The sequence below is a fragment of the Mastigoproctus giganteus genome, chromosome 4, assembly GCF_048544385.1.
Source record: "Mastigoproctus giganteus isolate SK-2022 chromosome 4, ASM4854438v1, whole genome shotgun sequence".
Taxonomy (NCBI): domain Eukaryota; kingdom Metazoa; phylum Arthropoda; class Arachnida; order Uropygi; family Thelyphonidae; genus Mastigoproctus; species Mastigoproctus giganteus.
In genome coordinates this window covers 95,953,619-95,975,463 of record NC_143578.1, presented here as the reverse complement: position 1 = coordinate 95,975,463, position 21,845 = coordinate 95,953,619, and the positions used below count along the sequence as shown (strand labels likewise).

Below are 21,845 nucleotides of genomic sequence, written 5' to 3'. Positions count from 1 at the left end.
TGTCTTGTGTCATTTCTGCTTCTTGTGCCTCTGCTACTACTTTCCCATGACGTTTCCGGTTATGGGTTCCTATGCGATTCACATTCCTTTAGATGTTACTTACCTCCCCTAAACGTTTGTACCAATATTTTTGAGACACCCTGTATATATAACCTTATTTTTTTATTTTTTTAAACTTAATACCAACTGGATAAATTGGAGAAATTTTCTATTTCTATTCGTCATATTCCATATTCTTCTACATAATTTCATATATATATATATATAAAGATCTATTATCAATAAATTGATATATTTTTTAATAATACATTAATAAATAAGTTTAATTTTTCATTTATTACTTTAGATAAAAACTTAGTACATTATTTCTGACAGGTAAAATGCCAACCCTCATTTTTATCAGGATTTGTCAATGAAACTTGGAAGACAGTTGAAATTAATGTTGATAATTCTACTCATCAGGCTATTATCTCAAACTTAAATCCTAATACTGAATATTATGTGGAAGTCAGAGCCATAACATCATTTTCATTAGGCAAAGCTGTTTCTGCAGTATACTGGACAGGTAAGAAGTCTTTTATCCTTAAGTTTCTAATTAACTCTTGTCACCAGTAAAGGTTTAAAGAATGAGGGGGGCCAATTATTAGAAGGAATAGGCAAAAGGAATGGTTCTTTAAGATAAATTTTTTTAAAAATCTGAAAGGCTTGCCTTTCTTTTATTTCTCAAGTTGCTGTTATGCATGGCAAAAGCCTCAAGCTAAAGCTTGAGGCTTTTGCTAGGCATTTAATTACTTACTGCTCGTGTTTAATCAATTCTCAATCCATGCTTGACATAATAAATGTGTTTAGTAATGTGCATACCTGCTTTAAATTTACATTGTAGCAAGAATTGTTAGAACAATTCTTGCTACAATGTAAATTTAGAAATCTAACTAAAAAGTTAGAAATTGAGATATCATACCGGTCACGAAAAATGCATCATGCGCTCTAATCACACTACTAGTGAAATTCTAAAAATTCTAAAAAATTCTAAAAATGCGTGGGAAGCACCTCACGCATTTTTAGAATTTTTGAATAGTATGATGTCATAATCATACTTTCTACAGCTACTACTGAGTAAAAAAGCTCTTTTATTTCATAATCAATATATACAAATCAAGATATCTAAAAGAAACACGAAGGATGTTTCATATAAAACTATCTACTGCATATGCTCGGCAGACGCATAACTTTTTATTCCTTTTTTTTCACAACTAGGAAAATAAAATGGATACATTTTTTTCATGATAAAATTTTAATATTGCAAATAAAAAAATAACATGAAATATTTCCCATATCACAAATAGCATAAAAACTATCACAAAACATTCTACAATATAAAAAACAAATATTACATAAAAAACAAACTATTCTAGAAAAGGTACGCAAAAATCACAGTTACACAAAAAAAATTATTACAAAAATATTCAAAAAAATTTATTCTAAAAATTGCCATATAGAATTGACTTCTTTATTAATATTTGTTTTCGATCTTCTGCTTTTCTCAATAATTGAGTGACAATTACGAAGAAAAGATTTAGTGTAATGATCCAGATCAAATTGGAGCAATTATTTTCCATTTAGATGTATGGTCATCATATCTGCAACGTATTTAATTGTCAAAGATTGCTGAGCTTCAGCACTGCTAATCGCAATGGTTTCAAGGATATTTCTGGCTTTTTTAATTGAAAAGGGAATTTCACTCAATTTTGAAGATAAACTGTCTTCGACAAAATCTCTAAAATCATTAATTTTTATTTTATATTTTATTCTGAAACTTAAATTTCTTATTCGTTTTTCATGCCTCTTGCCACGGAGACAAAATTTCTTCCATATTCCACGATTTCGGGTAACATATGTTTAAAATTTCTTCCAATTCCTCATAATCAATGCTATCATTATTTTCTTTATTTAATTTAAAATTACTGTACTCTGTTGCGTTAATAACCAATCCTTTAAGGATAAAACAGTGCAGTTTAATAACGTGTCATGAGGCAATTTTTTAAATGTGTTCTTACTTTCAATTTTGATTCCTTCAAATTCTTTTGCCTTCAACATGCTCTCAATTTTAACTTCATAATTTCTTTCAGAATTTTTAAAATTAGCAATAGCCTTGATAGTTCTAATAATTAATTTATCTGCTTTTACTATAGTGATGCTGCAACTTTGTAAACCTTCTGAAAAGTAAGAGAGTTCCTGCAGGACATCAATCATTAGTGCTAAATCATTAAGAAATTCCAGATTTAAAAGTTGGTTTAATAATTCCAATTTTAACTTCTGATTCAAAATGTTTGCACAAAGTGGGATAATTCCTCCAAACCGAAATTGCTGCCATCCACAAGCTACAAGCTGCCCATCATCGCCTGAACACACAACCGACCTTTATGATTTCCATTTCAAGTTCTTTAGCAATCATCCTTCAGTTCTTTAGCAATAATCCTTAAATTGTGCTTGTTTTTTAGAGATCGGTGATACAGTTTTGTTTTTTTTTTGTTTATTAATTATTGCCTGTATGCCATTATATTTTGGAAAATTTTTTTTCACGGTGAAGTCCTTGACACAGTTTCAAAATCTGCCAGCATTTCATCTTCAGAAGTTTATTTAATATTATAGTTGCCCTCATTCTCCCTCCCACCTCAACATCTGTCACCACTGTTGTCAGTTTGAATACTGTCAGAATCACTTGGATATTCAGCTACTGTGATCGTGTAAACTTAGGAGAAATTTATTGAAAGGTGTGGATCACTCACTTCTCTGAAAAACAGATGTTGTTGTTTGGTTTTTACGAGCATTAGCAACTAAGGCCATATTGCTCCGGGATATGCGGTGGTCATTTCCTGACCTTCCCGCATCCTCCGTATTTGGTGGTGATGGGCTCGAACCCCGGTCTAATCAAGAAGCGTGTGCTACGCACTGCTGCTCCTTCCCACCTGGCTACGGAGGCGCCTCTGAAAAACAGATGACTGCTTTTTGGAGTAAAGTGGAACCACAACACAGCTTGACCAGAGGCTATTACCATATCACGAATACACCTTAATCTTCTGACTGGCTGTGGAAGGCATACTGACTAGCATGACTCTAGGTGGGATAGGTAGCTGCATTGGTTTTATGGGCACCACTAACATTACAGAACGGTAATCCCTTTAACCCTTCATTCGTGCATTCTAATTGCCTGAAGGCCAGAGGTGGGAACAACATGTACAAAATTAAGTCAAGTCTCTCATAATCCATTCGTTATATGAAAATTTTCTTTGTTCTATAGAAACAATTTTAAATGTAATTACCAAGAGGAATTAAAAAAAATTCGCTATAAGCATACTGAATAGAAGTTCGTTAAAAAGATGTCCAACTGTGATTAAATCAAAAATGAAGAAATTTTAAAACACATAACTGGTCAATTGTGCCATTAAAATGCTGGGGATGGGATCCCGCCCACCCCACCGTAGTTCGACTGTGGATACTTGAATCATATAATGAATAAAACTTGAATAAAATAATAATTGAATCCAGGATTTCATTTGTAAAATAAATGATAGTTCCAACAATGGGCTCGCAAAATTTCAAAAAAAAAAAAAAAAAAAATGGGCTCTCGTAAGCCCATGTGAGCCCACTGTTTGTTTGTTTGTTTGTTTGTTTGTTTCGGGATTTATTGGGCGCATCGGCAACTATGGCCATAGTGCGCCACGTGAGCCCACTATAGCTCACTACTGCATTGTATGGGCTCAATGCAGTAGTGAGCTACTGGATTGAGCCCATACAACATGCTGCATGCTTTGCTCACCATGAACATTCATTTTGCATAATCTTTTATAGTTTATGTTAGCAGGAGGTAGTTTTACGCATTCAACGTCATTCCTTCTACCACTGTTCTAGCGTATAAAGCTGTATGGTCTTTTATACTGTGAGCTATGTGCCATAGTCCATTACGATAGGATGGTCATAATTCAGTGATTGCCCTACCATGTCCGATCAGATTTACTCAGTAGGTGCTCCCCCAAGGATGTTTCACGTTGAAAAGTCAGCAAAAGTGCGAGCCCATTGTTAAAATATTCATAGCTCACCACTGGCTCAATGGCAGGTCACTGTGTAACAGACTTTGCAATACAGTATGGGGGGAATGCAAGGTCAATATCCCTTATGATGATGCACTGCACACTCAGATGTATGGGGTTCTACAGCAGACTACCCAAGAGATGCCCTCTCCTCACCATTGATCATTATCAACAGTGAATGCTGTGGTGTCAAAAACATGCTGGTTGGACACCAAAATGAGTGTGCTGGTCAGATGAGTCCAAATACCTGGTGCAACATGCTGACAGATACCTTTGTGTGTGTGGGACAAGCAACACAAGTTCATGGACCAATTGTGAATGGTGTGCCCACTATCCAGGCAGGTGGTGGTGATGGTGGTTGCTTAATATTGGACATGTTTTTCTGGCAATAACTAGGACCCCTGGCGCATATGGACCTATGATTCACTGGTAAGGTCTACTGGCAGGTGGCCATGTGCACACTATTATGATGCATTTTTTTCACAGACAGAAATGGGATCTTCCAGGATTATAATGTACCTTGTTATCGGTACCACACTGTGCACAAGTGGCTCAAGGAACAGTGAATATACCAACCATCTTGAATGGCCTCCAAATTTGCCTGACCTGTAGGATGCTTTGGAACAGGAAGTGAGGCATATGGACATGCATCCATCACGACATGCATCCATCACCTATTCTGACACTGTGGAAACCTTGTAGGCACCATGGCTGCAGATTCCTGCAGATGTCTTTAGACATCTAGTGGAGTCAGTACCTAGGTGAATAGCAGCTATTATCCATGAAAACGGTCACCCAATGTATTAGGTAGGTGGTCATAACTCACTGATTACTGTGTGTGTGTGTGTGTGTGTGTGTGTGTGTGTGTGTGCGTGCGTGCGTGCGTGCGTGTGTGTGTGTGTGTGGAATAACAAGAAAGGAGAAAAAAGAAATGGCAGTGTAAAGACACATGTTGCTGTTTTGTTTGTAATTGTTAAAAGGCTGGTTTTTATCTTTCTGCTATTTCATCTGGTTTTAACTCTTTGGTATAATATTATATATATATATATATAAAAGAGAATATCTCTCTCTCTCTCTCTCTCTCTCTCTCTCTCTCTCTCTCTATATATATATATATATATATATATTTTTTCAAGCAATAAAAAGCAGAAATAAATGCAGAAATAAAGCAGAAATGGTTTGTCCGATAAGCTAGTATATTTTACTTTAAAAAACTCTTACCACTATCTACTTATCTCATATATATATATATATATATATATATATATATATAGAGAGAGAGAGAGAGAGAGAGAGACATCATATGTATAAAGATAATTGGCACATATACAAAATTTAGTCTATTTTTAATCAGTATGCTCTCACATGTTTTCCTCATTGCAGCTTAACAGAAATATTCTTATAAACATGAAAAAAGCACAGCTGCCAACTCTGTAGATTTGTGATAGAAACTCTGTCTTTTGTATGCAATTTGAACCTTTTTCCTTTCACTATCATAATATAGGTGACAAAGAGTTTCTCTTTTTTCAAAATCTCACTTTTTCTCTGTTTTTTCTTTTCTCAAAAAAAAAAAAAATAAATAAAATAATAATAATAAAACTGCTTTAAAATTGTATATATATTTTTTAAATTTCCAAATTTCTGCTTATTTTTGTTAACAAATTGGCCATTCGATGTGCTCTAGTAGCCTAGATTGCAAATAGAAATGCAATTTTGCAATTGTGTTGTGTGAAGCTAATTAACAGTGTCTTTCGGTAATGTATCAAAGAAAGTATGATCCAAAATTTCAGAAGATATACACAAGATTTTTTATGTATTGTAAAATCTGGAAAAGGTAAACTTTTGCCTTTAATGAGTACCATATGTAGATGTGATTTTTCAATTTTAGTGGGAAGCCTTTCAGGCAGCATGACTACAGATGTGGAGGAAATATGATGTAATGAGACATTTGCAAACAAATAAGCATAAAGACAGTACATTAATGCAAAAATAGACATTGCATTTTGTAGCATTGATGTCATAGATGTTGAATATTTATTTCCATCTTTTCAATAAAACATCATCTTCCTCTGAGTTAGCTGATCATGCAGGCAATTGGTCAGAAATATGTTTCCAATAGTGAAATAACAAAAAAAAAAAAAAAAAAAAAAAAAAAAGTGTAAAAGAAAACAAACAACAGGCAATATTAGCTAAATTGCATGGCTGGGGAAAGAAAATTTAGTAATGGCTCTGATAAATGCACCCCCCACTTCCTTTGATTGCTACAGATATAGTCATCAAAGTGATTCAAAGCTGTATCCCATTTTGATGACTTTTTGTAATTAAAAAAATTGTCAAATTGAAAGTAGCTCTTTCTCTGACAGAATTGGAAGGTGATGCTACATGGTACAAAATTGAACATGTTCTTCTGAACAACCTGAAAGCATATGGGATTCTTTCAAAGAGCTGTCTAGCACCTAGTGTTGATAACACACCTGTTATGGTACACCTAAAATGGAATTAGCAATGTTATTAAAAAAGATTTATCACATGGTGGTCACTCTCTCTCCTTACTATTTTATTAGTTTCTATGCAGAAAAGATGCTGCATACCTTCCAGTAAATGAAGATGAATGCCTGATGGAAACTTACTGCTATCTAGAGAGAAGTGCTAAAAAGGAAAAATAGGTTTAAACAATCTCATCTCAACTAATGCATGCTACAGAAGTAAAAAAACATTTTGAAGTATTTGTATACACATTGGCTATCTTTGGTTAAATGTATAACTAGACTGGTAGAACAGTGGCAACCTTTGACCAGTCTGTTTAAAGTAGAGGTTAGAAGTGATGAGAAAAACAATATAAGCACTTTTCAGAGTTACCAAATAAAAAAATGTATGTGATCACCAGTGGGTGGTACTGACTCATGTTCATATCCATTTCATTATCCAAAAGTTTTGAAACACAAATTGATCAGCTCAAGAAAAAGAACTCATTTTCACACTTCTGGTAACTCTGAAAAGTGCTCTCATCTTTTCTCTCCTGCAGAGTCTCGCTTTTCTCTTACCGAAAGTCACATTTCTCTTTTCTGGTGTGAATAAAGTGTTGTACTTGTTTATTTTTAAAATGTTATGCTAAAATTTGAAAATCTGAACATAAATCTTCAATCCTACATACATTACATATGCATACTGAGGCCATTACTCCTAGGTATGTTGAAGAATGTTATGTGCAAATTTGCTGTTCCAACAGTTATTTAATCTTCCACTTCCACTTTGGAAGTTGGTTACCATAGTAGACTAAACCAGAAGGATGATTCTGACTTTGTTTTAAGTATTTCTACTGCCAAGGTTGTGGAGAGCCTAAAACAGAAGTAGATGATTAAAGATAGGTGAGTCTAAATTGATTCTGTTCTTTTGCTCAGTGAGGAAGGACTTTATAGCTGCATATGACTACTTGGTGCACAAGTTCCCAGTGAAAAATGATGTTCTTGTATATGTTGAGGTAGCATAAATTTCATCAGTTAGCAGTGTACTGTTTTCAAATTTGAAGTTGTTGTGTGGAAAAGTTTCCACAACACTACTTCTTAGCATTGTTGAAGATAAAAAGTAGATGAAGCATTTAGATGTTTTACAACATAGTTCTGTCATTTTGTGTGAAACCTACCAGTTGCTATTATGAAAGAAGAGAGAATTGATGTATGCAGTGAACCTTGGTTGCAGAATTGATAAGTGCACAAGGAAGCTTGAAAATATAACAAATTATACCAATCATGCTTGGCATTTGAACAATTCCTCATGCAATGTTGAATGTAGAGGCAGGTGAGAAAAACAAAAATTGAGTTCAGATCTTTTTCTGGTGAAGCTTTAGAATTGCTCCCAACTGCCATGTCTAGACAGCAAGACCATTATTATGAACAAAACTTTGACTCAACATTTCTGAAGAATGCAAAGTCTACAACAATATCTTTTTTGAATCAATCAAAATCAGTTGATTCTTATAGAATATTAGAGATCAACTAGACATCAACAGTTTTTTCATGTCCATCCATATAACACTGATATTAAGAAATACAGTCCTATGAACAGGCCCTCCTCAATTGCAAGTAATATCAGTTTAGATTTTTTTTGACAACTCACAGAATGTCATTAATATCCTTGAACCTCACCATGGTGCAATAAGTGATAGTCTAATTAAACATTATTCTTCTTTTTATTTATCCCAGTAATTTCTTAATTTATTGTTATGTATTCATTCCTGTTTTGTTATGGTTACAATGAATTTCATTCTGTTACACATGCACTGTAATCAGGTGCTCTGCACTGTAATCATGGTCTGTTTTAATAAAAATAAAATAAATAAAATAAAAAATAAATCCGGAGATGGCAAAATGTTAGGTAAGAAAATGTGTAAAAGCACACTATGCTGATAATCAATTCTATTGCTGTATTTTAATATAATATTGTATTTTGCCAGTGAAACTGAATTTCTAGTATGTGTATGGACTTTAAAAAAAAAAACCCATTTTTTCTGAAAAATCCGTTTTTCTCCTGAATTTTGGAAGACACCTCCTTTTTACAAAAACCTCCTGTCTTGGCCCGAATCCTGTTTTCCTGATGCTTTCAAATTTTTTGAAAGGCAAAAGTTGGCAGTTATGAAAAGATGAAAATTGGGGCCAGTAAGCCCACCAGTATTCCCACCAGTAAGTTAAAAACATGCATTTTAGTTTTGGTTCTGCAGCAAAATAGCCTGAAGTGGATAAGGTGTTGAGTTAAAAAAAAAACTGAATAAAATAAGACAGGCTTCAGGAATTTCTGCTTTTTGAAAACAGATATGCAGATTGATGAACCATATAAGTTGAGAGAAATTCTTTGTATATTTTTTATGAAGAAAGACCAAATTAAACAATATTACTTGTTTTATCTCTTTGTAGTATTTGTTTGATTCACAACATCTTTTATTCTTTTTTTTTCCCTGAATATTAATTAAAACTCTTATTTTAGGACTTAAGGACCCCCCTGAAATAAAAATTCTGAAGGATCAAAGCACTAATTCTACTATTCCTATTCTGATCTTTATTACCAACAGTTCTGATATTCTGTAAGTATTAAATATTTCTATTAATATTTATTTATCTTATTTTTGGAAGTTATATTTAATGTTATGGTAAAATATATGAATTTGTAACATCATTAAAATTGGTCCAAAATCCAAATTGTACTGATTATTTGTAATATTATAGTCTTAGACCAGGAAAATTGCATAGGTCATTGAGTGACAAGGGTATCAGTGAGCAGAATATTAATTTCCATGTAATTTTTTCTATAGGTTAGAAATCAGTATTAAAAGAATCATTTGAGTTTTTTTCTTAAGCTTATTTAGCAACAACCATCTTTGCAAATTTTTGGGGCTTGTGTTGTGGCAAGCCCTAAAAATTTGCAAAGATGGTCATGTAGCACCTAACAGGTGCCAAATTTCTTTTTTATTTCTGGAAAAAAATTTGGTTTTTTTAAATTATGATGGCAGTATACTAGTATTTTTCTTTTCTCAATGGATTGTGTTACTAACTGTGTATATTTTTAATACAAATTTTAAATATTTAAAAAATGCTGGTGCTTTTTATATATTTTATTTATAATAATTCTATTCAACATCATCCAGCTCCATAACTGAATGAAGATGTCAAATAGAAGCATTGAACATACTGCATCAAGTGTGTTGATGATTAAGCTTCACACCAGCCAGAAGATAAATAAATTCAATACTGTAACTAAAAACACTTTATTTACAATAAAATAAGTATAAAATAGATATATATTTACAATAAAAATATAAATAACACTGATAAAATATACTAAAATAGAAATTAAATGTGGGTGAGATGGGGCGGCGATTGAAAGACCGGCTGGGAGAGAATGTAAACACAATAAAGTCTGCAAATTATGGAAAGTATGCTGTGGCAGAACATTTTTGGGAGAAACAACATCAAATTTCCCCAGAGGATGCTGTCATCACAGATCGTGCACAAGGGTTCTGGGACCGTAAATGGCTTGAGAGCTTATGTATTGGGGCAGCTAGCAATACTATTAATAGGGTTAGGGGTGTACATCTACACCCCCCCCTCCTGGAAACCGTTGTTCTTGGACGTGATGAACGGTTTCAGCTAACTGTTAGCTGAAACACGCTCCCGAGCCATTTCCAGTCCCAGTGCGCAAATGGAAAATTCCAACCATGGAACCATGTGATGTGTGCCGTGGATCTGCTGTTTAAGGATGTGCTGCACAGTAGACATATGCTGCTGAGGAAGGAGACTGCTGCCACCGAAAGCTACAGCAAATTTTATCGCTTTTAATTTCTATTTTAGTATACTTTATCAGTGTTATTTATATTTTTATTGTAAATATATATCTATTTTATACTTATTTTATTGTAAATAAAGTGTTTTTAGTTACAGTATTGAATTTGTTTATCTTCTGGCTGGTGTGAAGCTTAATCATTAACATGAATTGTCCCAGCCTTGTAGGCCTATTTAGAGATATGCATCAAGTGTGGCACGAATAAAGTCACTTTCATTCAGGCCCTGGGCAAAGGGTTCAGTTGAAGAAGTTGGCAACAGTATCCTGGGGGAAACCGTGAAGCAAGTGGTTCTGTCTCCCTTATGGCTACCATAATGAAAGGGCAAAATCATCCAGCCCAACCAAATGGACTGCTTCCAGTGCAACCGCCCACCCAGGATGAGAAGAAAATGGCACTGCATAGATAGGAGCATCAAAATAAATACGTTCATCATGTGACCATATTAGAAAGAAACCAAGATGGAGACTGATAGGACAGTGTACAGGATCAAACTACAAGTGGTTGAATCTATTCCTGACAGTTCAGGTCACCAAATATTCTAACGAGAAATGGACCATCATCACAAAGAACCTAATAGCTCCTCCTGCAATCTTGGACAAAATCGAATAATAATAAAACAAATAATATGGAAAACACCAAACCGGAACTAGAGGAAGAGCAAGAAGAAGTACAATCTGGAGCAGTCGCATTGGAAACAGACGAGATTGCAATATCCAGAGTAGAAGATGAGTGGAAGAAGGCTTAAAATTTAGCATTAGTAGGGGCGTATAATGCAAGAAAGCAAGCTTAAGCATCAGCAAAAAAAAAAAAAAAAAAAACACAATCCTTTCCATTCACTTCAAATGTTCGTATAGTTCTGCCTTGAATTTATTAAAGCTGTCAAATTCTACAAAGACAGATGGAAGTTTGTTCCAGCAATCAACCACCTGCTGACTAAAGGAAAATTTCTACACATCCTATTCTACAACTGTCTTTCCTCAATTTGAATTTATGTCCCATCAGGTGATTAATCTAGACAAAAGGAAGTATCCATCAGTGTTGAGCTTGCTCAAACCATTCAAGGCCTTATACAACTCAATTAGATCACCTTGCAGGTGCCTAGTCTTCAGACACTTTAATTTGCAGAATTTAAACCTTTCTTTTTAAGAGCAACCCTTTGTTACAATCACTAATCTTGTTGCCCTTCTCTATACTTGTTCCAGAACTGCTACATCCTTCCTAAAATGAGTCCTCCAGTACTCAAGCTATGGCCTGACCATTGCCGTATACAAAGGGAAATATATTTGAGGGCAGGGACCCTTACATACAGACACACCAATCCAAATCAGAGACCTAAGAGAATCCTGTGGCAAGACACAGACCACCTCATTAATGAATAATACCAGATTACTTCAACAACAACAAAGTAATGATGGATGCCATCCACACAGCCATATACAGGGTGTTTCAAAAATGATGGTCAATAATTTAAAGGTGAAAAGTACAAACTAAAATAAGCAAAAAAGTTCCAGTGAACATCGGGTTGCAAATGAACTGTTTTCGAGATAATGCACATTTTCTATTAAGATCTGCCACTGACTATGGGAGCACTAGTTTAGCAAAATAGTTTAGTTTAGAATCCTTTGCTAAGGGTGGTTTTATTAAACATAAAATAATACATTTTTAATTTTTAGTTTCAACACCACAGGATTTTACAGGTGTTACAAAAGGTGTTCAAAATGCTGTCCTTGCATCTGTATGCAGCTTTGTAGTCTTCTCTGCATTGAGTTGCGAATCTTCTCAGGCATTCCTGGGTCATTTTTGATTTGCTGAAAGGCTTCTTCAACCCAACACTGCAATTCCTCAACTGTGTTAATGTCAGAAGTGTACACCAAGCTTTTTACATGAGTCTAGATACAAAAATCCATAGGATTTAAGTCTGGTGATCTGGGAGGTCACATTACTGGCCCACCATTGACCATACCTTCTAGTTAGATACTGAGTCACAACTCGAGCAAAATGTGCCGGTGCACCATCGTGCATAAACCTCATGTTCTGGCGTTGCTGAAGTAGAACATTATCATCATCAAGGATGATGATAATGTTCTACTTCAGATTTGAGGAGTCTGGGTGCGAGGTTAGCCTGGGCAGACATTGTACCTTAAAGCTCTTCAAACAGAGAAGTTTTTCCTGATTTATTTTCTGCTTTATTAGATTAAATTGTCATATTAACTTATTTTCTAGAGTAGCTTTATATTCCTAGTTACGATACTTAGTTTAAAGTTTAACTTAGACAGAGATTTTGTAGATATTACTTAGTATCGGTAACGGTATCAAATCCACGTGTCACAAACCAAATTTTTTTTTAACCAAATTTAGTCGATTTATTAACCAACTGTTATATCAAATTATCTTCTATAAGTAGATTTAGACCTAGTCAGGATCCTTAGTTTATTCTAAATTGAGATAGCGAGATTTGGAAGCTAATCAATACTTACGAGTCCGTAGAAATACCGTTCGTGAATTCCCGCCATTTTTACACGATAGCATAAGCTTAGTGTCGTATAGTGCATAATATAATATTGTCAATTAATCAGTAAATCTATTAATCTTGATAAACTTTATTGTCAATTAAATTGTACTTTTAACTCTATATATATATATAACGACTTAATCGTAACAAATAATTAATACATAACTATAGTGGTGCACGTGATACAGAAGTTGTATAAAGGGAACTCGTAGAAAACACTAGATACCGAAAAAAATATATATATAACATAACTGTTTTGGGATATAACTTAAGGATTTAATATTTGTTTTGAATTTTATTGAATTAAATCGGAATCATGACTCTGACCAGAGCAGCAAAGCAAAAGGCTCAAGCTAATGGGAGTGCTGTGGTTCAGGGGAGAACTGAGGGGGGGCAGTTGCCCTCTGAATCACAGTCTATTAAAATGCACTGTTTGCTTGATGTTTGCGGAGCAGTCGGGTACGGGACATGATACTGCCAAGGGGGATGTCTTTGTGTGTGCACGATGTAAGGAGTGCAAGGAAATCAGGCGACAACTCAGCGTTGTTATGGGCCTTTATGAGAGCTTGAAGGACAGGGTGGATGCCCTCGAAGGTAATAAATTGAGGGGCCCATCAAGCTCTCAGCTGCCCACATCAACGCCAGAGCTTGCACTTGGTCATCAGGCAACACAGAAGCAGCCCCCTAGGCAGAATGCACTGGTCCCACAGGAACTAGTAGTTGTTGGTGACTCTATTGTCAGGGAAACGGGGAACATACTTTGTAAAAAGGATAGGTGGAATAGGACCAGGGTATGTCTGCCAGGGGCAAAGGTTGATGACGTTGTAGAGCGGATATCATCTTTTAAGGGCACAAAAGGTGATATAGTTGTACACGTTGGCACTAATGATATTAAGAGTAGGAGACCGGCGGAATTACTTAGCAAGTACAGGTCACTGTTGAAAAAAAGCCATGAATTAGGGTTGAACTTGAAAGTGTCTGCAATTCTGCCCAGACACGATAGGAGGGAGTATATGATGAGAGCCTTGTCGATCAATTCGGCCCTGGAGGGATTGTGCAAGGCTCAAGGGGTAGAATTTTTTTCAGCCTGGACTGTACTTGTTAACAGGAGAGATTGCTTCTACAGGGATGGGATACACTTAAATAGAAAGGGTGCAAGAATTTTTGCTGATGCTGTCGAGGCAGTGTTAGGTGGGTCGGAAAACTGCTAGTTGGGGGGGATACAAGGACTAATAGATTAACAGTAGCCAGTGGCAGAGGTGGAAGTGATTCTTGCACTGCTTCTATTGAAATGAGCAGAAGTCTGAAAAACAAGTGCAGGATATTTCAGAGACTGCTGGTATACCTGCGTGTACCAGCAGTCTCTGAAATATCCTGTATACCTGCGTGTACACCAATGCTAGGAGTTTGGTAAATAAATTTGATGAATTTGAGGTATTGCGCAAAACATCAAAGGCAGATATTGTTGGGATATCAGAGACGTGGTGTCACACAGATATAAGTAATGCGGAACTGGAATTTGGGGAATACAATGTGTATAGAAAGGATAGACACGACAGGAGGGGAGGAGGGGTTATGCTATTAATTAAGAAACACATAAAGTCCAAGGAAGTGAAGCCAGTCGACATCGATGGACAGGGCAGTGTCGAGTCAGTTTGGTGTGACATAAGCATAGGGAAATCAAAATTGAGAGTAGGAGTGTGCTATAGGCCTAATGACTCTGATGAGTATAATAAGATATTGTACAGGGAAATAGAGTGGGCCAGTAAATCAGAGAGTCTTATAATGGGGGACTTTAATTTCCCAGATATTGACTGGAATTTGTGGGTTGGTCACTCGCACACTAGAAAGGCTTTTGTGGATTTATTGGATGATTGTTTTCTACTTCAGCATGTTCGTGAGGCAACAAGAGGGAGCAATACTCTTGATCTGATTATCAGTAGTGATTCTTCATGCATTAAGAACCTGCAGATAAATGAACCACTAGGTGGCAGTGATCACAGTGTGTTGAAGTGGGATTTACTCAAGGAGGTAACTACCATCAGAGGTAAAGGGAAGGGTTTTTGTTTTCGTAAAGGCGACTATGATGGTCTGAGACAGTATTTAAATTCTATACAGTGGGACCAACTGATGATGTTACCAACAGCAAACTCAAAATGGGAAGCATTCAAGGAACTAATCTTGGAGGCTACCAGGCTTTATATACCAACTAAGAAATATTGTTCAAGGTTTAGGCCTAAATGGTTGTCAGATGAACTAATGAGACATGTGGCAGAGAAGAAAAATGCATGGGATACATACAAATTAATGGGTGACATGGAAGCCTATGATAGATATAAGTTGGTCTGTAACCAAGTCACAAAGGAGATTAGGCAGGCAAAGGCAGACTATGAAAAATCCTTGGCAAAGTATGCAAAGAAAAACAGAAAAGAGTTCTTTACATACTTGAACTCGAAAAGGAAAGGGATGAATCAGATTGGTCCACTGGATATTGATGGTTCAACAGTTGAGGATCCTGCTCAGGTGGCTAACAATCTAAACGAGTATTTTGCATCTACATTCACGCATGAGGAGTTATTCAGGAAGGAGAATGATGTAGGTAAAGTAAACATTGGCAGTGAGCTGGATGATTTTGTAATAACTGAGAGGAAAGTGGAGGAGAGATTGTTGAGGATAAACATAAAAAAGGCACCTGGGGTGGATGGGATCTATCCAGTTATATTAAAGGAGGCAGCAAAGGAAGTATGCAAACCCCTAGCCATAATTATGAGAGCTTCTTTGGACTCAGGGGAGGTACCCATAGACTGGAGATGTGCAAATGTAACCCCAATTCACAAAGGAGGATCAAAGGCTGACACAAGTAATTATAGACCTGTTAGTTTAACTTCTGTTCCAGGTAAACTAATGGAGGCACTGGTTAAAGAAGCACTGCAGGATCATCTAGACAAGAATTCAGTTATAGCTCAGACGCAGCATGGTTTTGTTAAGGGCAGGTCTTGCCTGACCAATTTGATTGGATACTATGATGTAGTCACAAAAGAACTGGATGCAGGGAATAACTTTGATATTATATATTTGGATCTTAGAAAGGCTTTTGATACTGTTGCACATGGAAGACTGCTGCACAAATTGGAGCAGTGTGGCATTGGAGGCAAATTGCTGCTATGGATAAGGGGATGGTTGAGTGGCAGAAGACAGAGAGTGGTAATCAATGGACACTGCTCAACGTGGACTAATGTTATTAGTGGAGTTCCTCAAGGTTCAGTGTTGGGTCCGTTGTTGTTTTCGGTGTTTATGAATGATATTGATGATGGGATATCAAGTTTAATGTCCAAGTTTGCAGATGATACAAAGGTTGGCAGGGTCGTTAAGGACAATACTGACGCTATGCTGCTGCAACAGGATCTGGAAAGGTTGAACAGATGGGCTGAGAGGTGGCAAATGAGGTTTAACAATGACAAATGTAAAGTGCTGCATATGGGAAACAGTAACCCCAGAGCAACGTATCAACTCTGCGGTACTACACTGACAGTGGTGGAGAATGAAAAGGACCTGGGGGTAATTGTGCAGGCAGATATGAAGTTCTCTGATCAGTGCAGACGAGCTGCAAGAGTAGCTCATGGTGTCTTGTCAATGATATACAGGAATTTTTCTAGCAGGGATAAGGAGGTGATTATTCCCTTGTATAAGGCAATGGTAAGGCCACATCTTGAGTACTGTGTATAGGTCTGGAGGCCTCATTTCAAGAAGGATGTAGAGCTGCTGGAACGGGTACAGAGAAGGGCAACAAGATTAGTAAATGGAACAAAGGGTTGCTCTTACGAAGAAAGGCTTAAGTTTTGCAAATTACAGAGTTTGGAGACTAGGCACCGGCGAGGTGATCTGATAGAGGTGTATAAGGCTTTGAATGGTTTGAGCATGCTCAATGCCAATGGGATTCTTCATCTTTCTCAGAATAATCACCTCAGAGGGCATAAATTCAAATTGAGGAAGGACGGATGTCGGATAGATGTGCGGAAATTTGCCTTTGGCCAGCGGGTGGTTGGTTGGTGGAACCGACTTCCATCACTTGTTGTTGAAGTTGATAGCCTAAACAAATTTAAAGCTCAACTGGACAGGTATTTCGAACGAACGGAGGGGTGAAATGGGAGTGGGTTTTTTTTTGTTTTTTTTGGCTGATGCTGAATAAGCTTGCTTTCTTGCATCATATGCCTCTGCTAATGCTAATGCTAATGCTAAGGAGGTCTGGTAGAACATTCTGCAGGAACTGAAGGTACAGCTCTCCTGTTAGCCTGCTTGGCAGAAATTGTCGTCCAATTGGATGATTGTTTTCTGCAGCAGCATGTTCGAGAGGCAACCAGAGAGGGTAATACTCTTGATTTGGTTATCAGCAGTGATCATTTGTGTATTAAGAATTTGCAGATAAAGGAACCACTAGGTGGCAGTGATCGCAGTGTACTAATTTTGGGATTTACTTAAAGATATAATTACCATCGGGGTAAAGGAAAGGGTTTTTGCTTCCGTAAAGGTGATTAGAGTGGTCTCAGATAGTTTTTAAATTCTGTACAGTGGGATCAACTGATGATGATGTTACCAACTGCAAATACTAAGTGGGAAGCATTCAAGGAATTAATGTGGAAACTACTAAACGTTTCATACTTATTAAGTAATATTGTTCAAGGTTTAGGCCTAAATGGTTGTCAAATGAACTAATGAGACTCGTGGCAGAGAAGAAAAATGCATGGGATGCATATAAATTATCAGGCGACACAGAAGCCTATCGCAGATATAAGCTAGTCTGTAATCAAGTCACAAAGGGGGTTAGGCAGACGAAGGCAGATTACAAGAAATCTTTGCCAAAGTATGCCAAAAAAAACAGCAAGGATGTCTTTACTTATATAAACTCTAAAAGGAAAGGGATGAATAAGATTGGTCCACTTGATATCGATGGTTCGACTGTTGGTGATCCTGCTCAGATAACAAACAAACTGAATGAGTATTTGCATCTACATTCAAACATGAGGAGTTATTGAGGATTGAAAATGCCATAAGGTTATCAAATTGTAGCAGGGTGCTTAATGATTTTGTAATAACTGCAAAGTGGAGAAGAAATTGTTGAAGTTAAACATAAGAAAGGCACCTGGGGTGGATGGGATCTATCCAGTTATATTAAAGGAGGCCGCAAAGCAAACCCAAAGCAAATCCTTAGAAAACCAAGGACATATGAGAGATATCAAAATGGGAGATTCATGAGAAAGAAGTACAACAGACGATTGGGACACAAGAAGTACAGTAGCACACATAAGTACCAAGCATAACAGTTTACCCAGATGATAAGGCACCATGAGATGAGATGATTCCAGAGTATCTGACTCAGTGAATTGCCAACCTGAAGGCTAAAGATAAAGATACCAAAAACCTGGTAAAGTACAGATCACCTGTCTTTCAGCAATATACAAGATCCTGACTACTTGCATTAACCAAGAAGATATCAGACCACTTAGAAAGCGAAAGCATCATGGCTGAACAACAGAAGAGATGCAAGCAGATGAGCAAAGGATGCAAGGAGCAATTGACCATTAATGTGGTAGTTATGGAGCAGTCTTACAAGAAACACTGCAACCTGTATAGAGCCTACATCAACTACCACAAGGCCTTCAACTCTGTTCCCCATAGCTAAATGACAGAATATCTACAAAGTCAAACCTACAGTGATAAATGTACTAGAAGTAACCATGACGAAATGGAGGACCACCATTGAGGTTGGAAACATCAAACTGATCCCCCCCCATCTGGAGAGGAATCATCCAGAGAGAGAGAGAGAGAGAGAGAGAGATGCCCTGAGTCCTCTGTGGTTTTATCTAGCACTCAACCCCCTATCCACATGCTGACAAGTATGGATATACCCTTAAAGAAGAGAGCAAGAAACTATACACTCCCTCTCAACTGATGTACATGGGCAACATCAAGCAGCAACTCCAATAGCTGCTCCAGATCACCAAACTGACCAGTCACACAAAACTGTGAGATGAAGACCAGTAAGCAGATTGAAGCAATGACAGAGGGAGAGACCTATAAGTTGATCACCCAGACACAGTACACTCATAGGCACGAGAAGGTCACCAGGTAATAGACCTGAAACTAAAGAAGAAATACTAGTTGATCGAAGATAGTATATTGTATTACAAATATCAGCTTCAGGCTGTTCTAGAGACCCTACCCACAAATTGTACTGGGATCCCACCAATTCTTATGGACAAGTTGGTCTCTCATTGAAGACCAGACATAACCCCTTCACTAACGAAAAGACTACCTACCTGATTGACATAGCAGTGCCCAAGGCTGGCAATCTCCAAAAAACCTATGAGGGAAAAGATCAGGAAGTACACAGACCTTATACACGAAGTCAGAGAGATGTGGCATATGGAACAATTAACAACCATCCTGATCACCAGGTTAACCACTGGCATGGTGCCAAAGAGGCTATATAAGATCTTAGCAGCAACAGGAATCCTGGAGAACACCTACAAGAAATTCCAGAAAGCTGTGATCCCGAACACCCCTAGGATAGTCAGAGAATTTTGTTAGGGTAGCTAAGAATAGGAACATGTTAGGGTAACTAAGAATAGGAACATGTTAGGGTAGCTAAGAATAGGAACAGGTGCATGTATACTTGCATGTACACCAATGCTAGGAGTTTGGTAAATAAATTTGATGAATTTGAGGTATTGCTCAAAACATCAAAGGCAGATATTGTTGGGATATCAGAGACATGGTGTCACACAGATATAAGGAATGCAGAACTGGAATTTGGGGAGTACAATGTGTAGGGAAAGGATAGACAGGATAGAAAGGGAGGAGGGGTTATGCTATTAGTTAAGAAACACATAAAATCCAAGGAAGTGAAGCTAGTTGACATTTGGTTCTCTATTGTGGCTAGGTAATCTACAATTAGCCACAATAGAGAACCAAATCTTACAACCCTTCCCTCCAGAAATAAAATTATACACCCGTTATGCTGATGATATACTCATAATAGGCAATAGGTCCACTATAGACAATCTCTTTTTAAAATTTAATTCAACACATGATTGGTTAAAACTCACTCTTGAAATTGAAACCAACAACCAAATTAATTTTCTCAACCTCACTGTTTACAAAACAGGTACCAAACTAGGTACAAAGATTTTCAGAAAAAATACACATACAGGCAAATACCTACATTTTGCTTTGCACTACCCCCTCTGCACAAAAAAAGCGGTTTTATACAACCAAATACATAATGCCCTCAAATATAGCACCTCACAAAATGACTTAACTAACGAACTTCAATACCTCACGGAAAAATTTACAGCTAAGAACTACCCAACCCAACTGATCCAACACACTATTTCCACTGCCAAAAGTAAAATTAACAATCCACCAAAACCCACCACCAACACAAATATACGCATCATCCTCCCATACCATAATGAACTTGCTGGACAATTCTGCTGTGTGTTTACAGGTACTGATATCTCCCTTACTTTTTCAGCCTATAATAAACTCAGATCCTTATTCAACACTTACAAAGACACACACAAATACCCAACCAACGATTTGAACAATATAATTTACTTGATTAAATGTCAACTAAACTGTGATGCCTGTTCTATTGGTAGTACTATTACCAAGTTTGGTTCTACCAAAACCTCCAACACTCATGTACCACTATAATAGTCTTAGATCGGGACAAGCTAGTACAGAACTCACAATTCATGCCCAAACCCACAATCACGCTCCTTTAATTGACTCCACTATCACCATTATAAGACTTAAAACCAGCCACAAAATTCTTCAATATGAAGCCCTCATTATCAAATGGTTTCGACACAACACTAATCTCAACATCCTAAAAGCAAAACTTCCCTTTCACCTTTCCTCGGCTTGGAATCTCTCACATCTGAGATTCCCACACGTTCCAAAGAGCATCACGAGAGTATAGAAAATTCCTTAAAATACAGCACGCGTTACTTCTCACTTAACACCGCCAACTGAAAACGTTATAACTTAACGAAAGTCTGTCGTCACAACTATTGGCATTGTCAATTCCTTTATGTTCCAGATCAACTACTTTCTACTTTATGACAACCAGGGACGGAGTAGTGCACTTCTGCTTCCTTGTGCTTATTTTAAAATTCCATTAAATTAAATCTCATCCCACCTTAATGCATTAACTTAACCATTCCACCTTATATTTAGCAATCAGTCTTTTCATAAAACTATTGCAGATTATATTCAAGGTGAGTACCGCACTTTAAGCATTTCGCTATTTTTATATTAGTCTATTATCACGGTACTATAACAATTCTATAACTTCATACTGTTAAATATTATTAAAAAAAAAAAAGAGAGAGAGAGAGATTAGCCAATATGATGATCTGAAGAAAACTCACCTAAAAAAAAAAAAAAAAATGTGGAACCATTTAAAACTAGTAAGGGCTGGTTGAACAGATTTAAAATCCAGGGAGAAGCCGCAAGTGCAGATTAAGGAGCTGAAACTTTCAAAAAAGAACTTGTTAAAATTATTGAAGAGGGGTATTATGTGTTATACTTCTCAACAAGTTTTTAACATAGATGAAGCAGGACTTTTGTGGAAACGAATGCCTAAAAGAAGTTTCATATTAAAAGAAGAAAAAAAACATGCCAGGTTTCAAAGTGGTGAAGGATCAGTTGGCTTTATTGTTGGGTGGTAACGCTGCGGGGGATTTAAAATTAATACCCCTTTTAGTTTATTTGGAAGAGGGCCAAAGTTCAACCCAAAATCGACACATTTTTCTTGATTAAATTCATCAATTAAATTAAATCAATTTAGATCAATTAAATTCATGATTTTAATTGGAATTTTAAGTTTAATTTTGATACGTAA

At 36.6% G+C, this 21,845-nt stretch overlaps 1 protein-coding gene across 4 annotated transcripts in view; it reads left to right on the top strand.

Annotated features, from left to right (window-relative positions):
* Positions 1–21,845, top strand: part of LOC150086925 (receptor-type tyrosine-protein phosphatase S-like) — a 1,004,071-nt gene that overhangs the window by 521,981 nt on the left and 460,245 nt on the right. For all 4 annotated transcript variants that reach the window (XM_090372826.1, XM_090372825.1, XM_090372828.1 and 1 more), the window contains 2 exons: positions 376–565; positions 9,072–9,168. In XM_090372826.1, the coding sequence (XP_090228952.1) occupies positions 376–565; positions 9,072–9,168 (287 nt within the window). The remainder of the gene's footprint in view (positions 1–375; positions 566–9,071; positions 9,169–21,845) is intronic.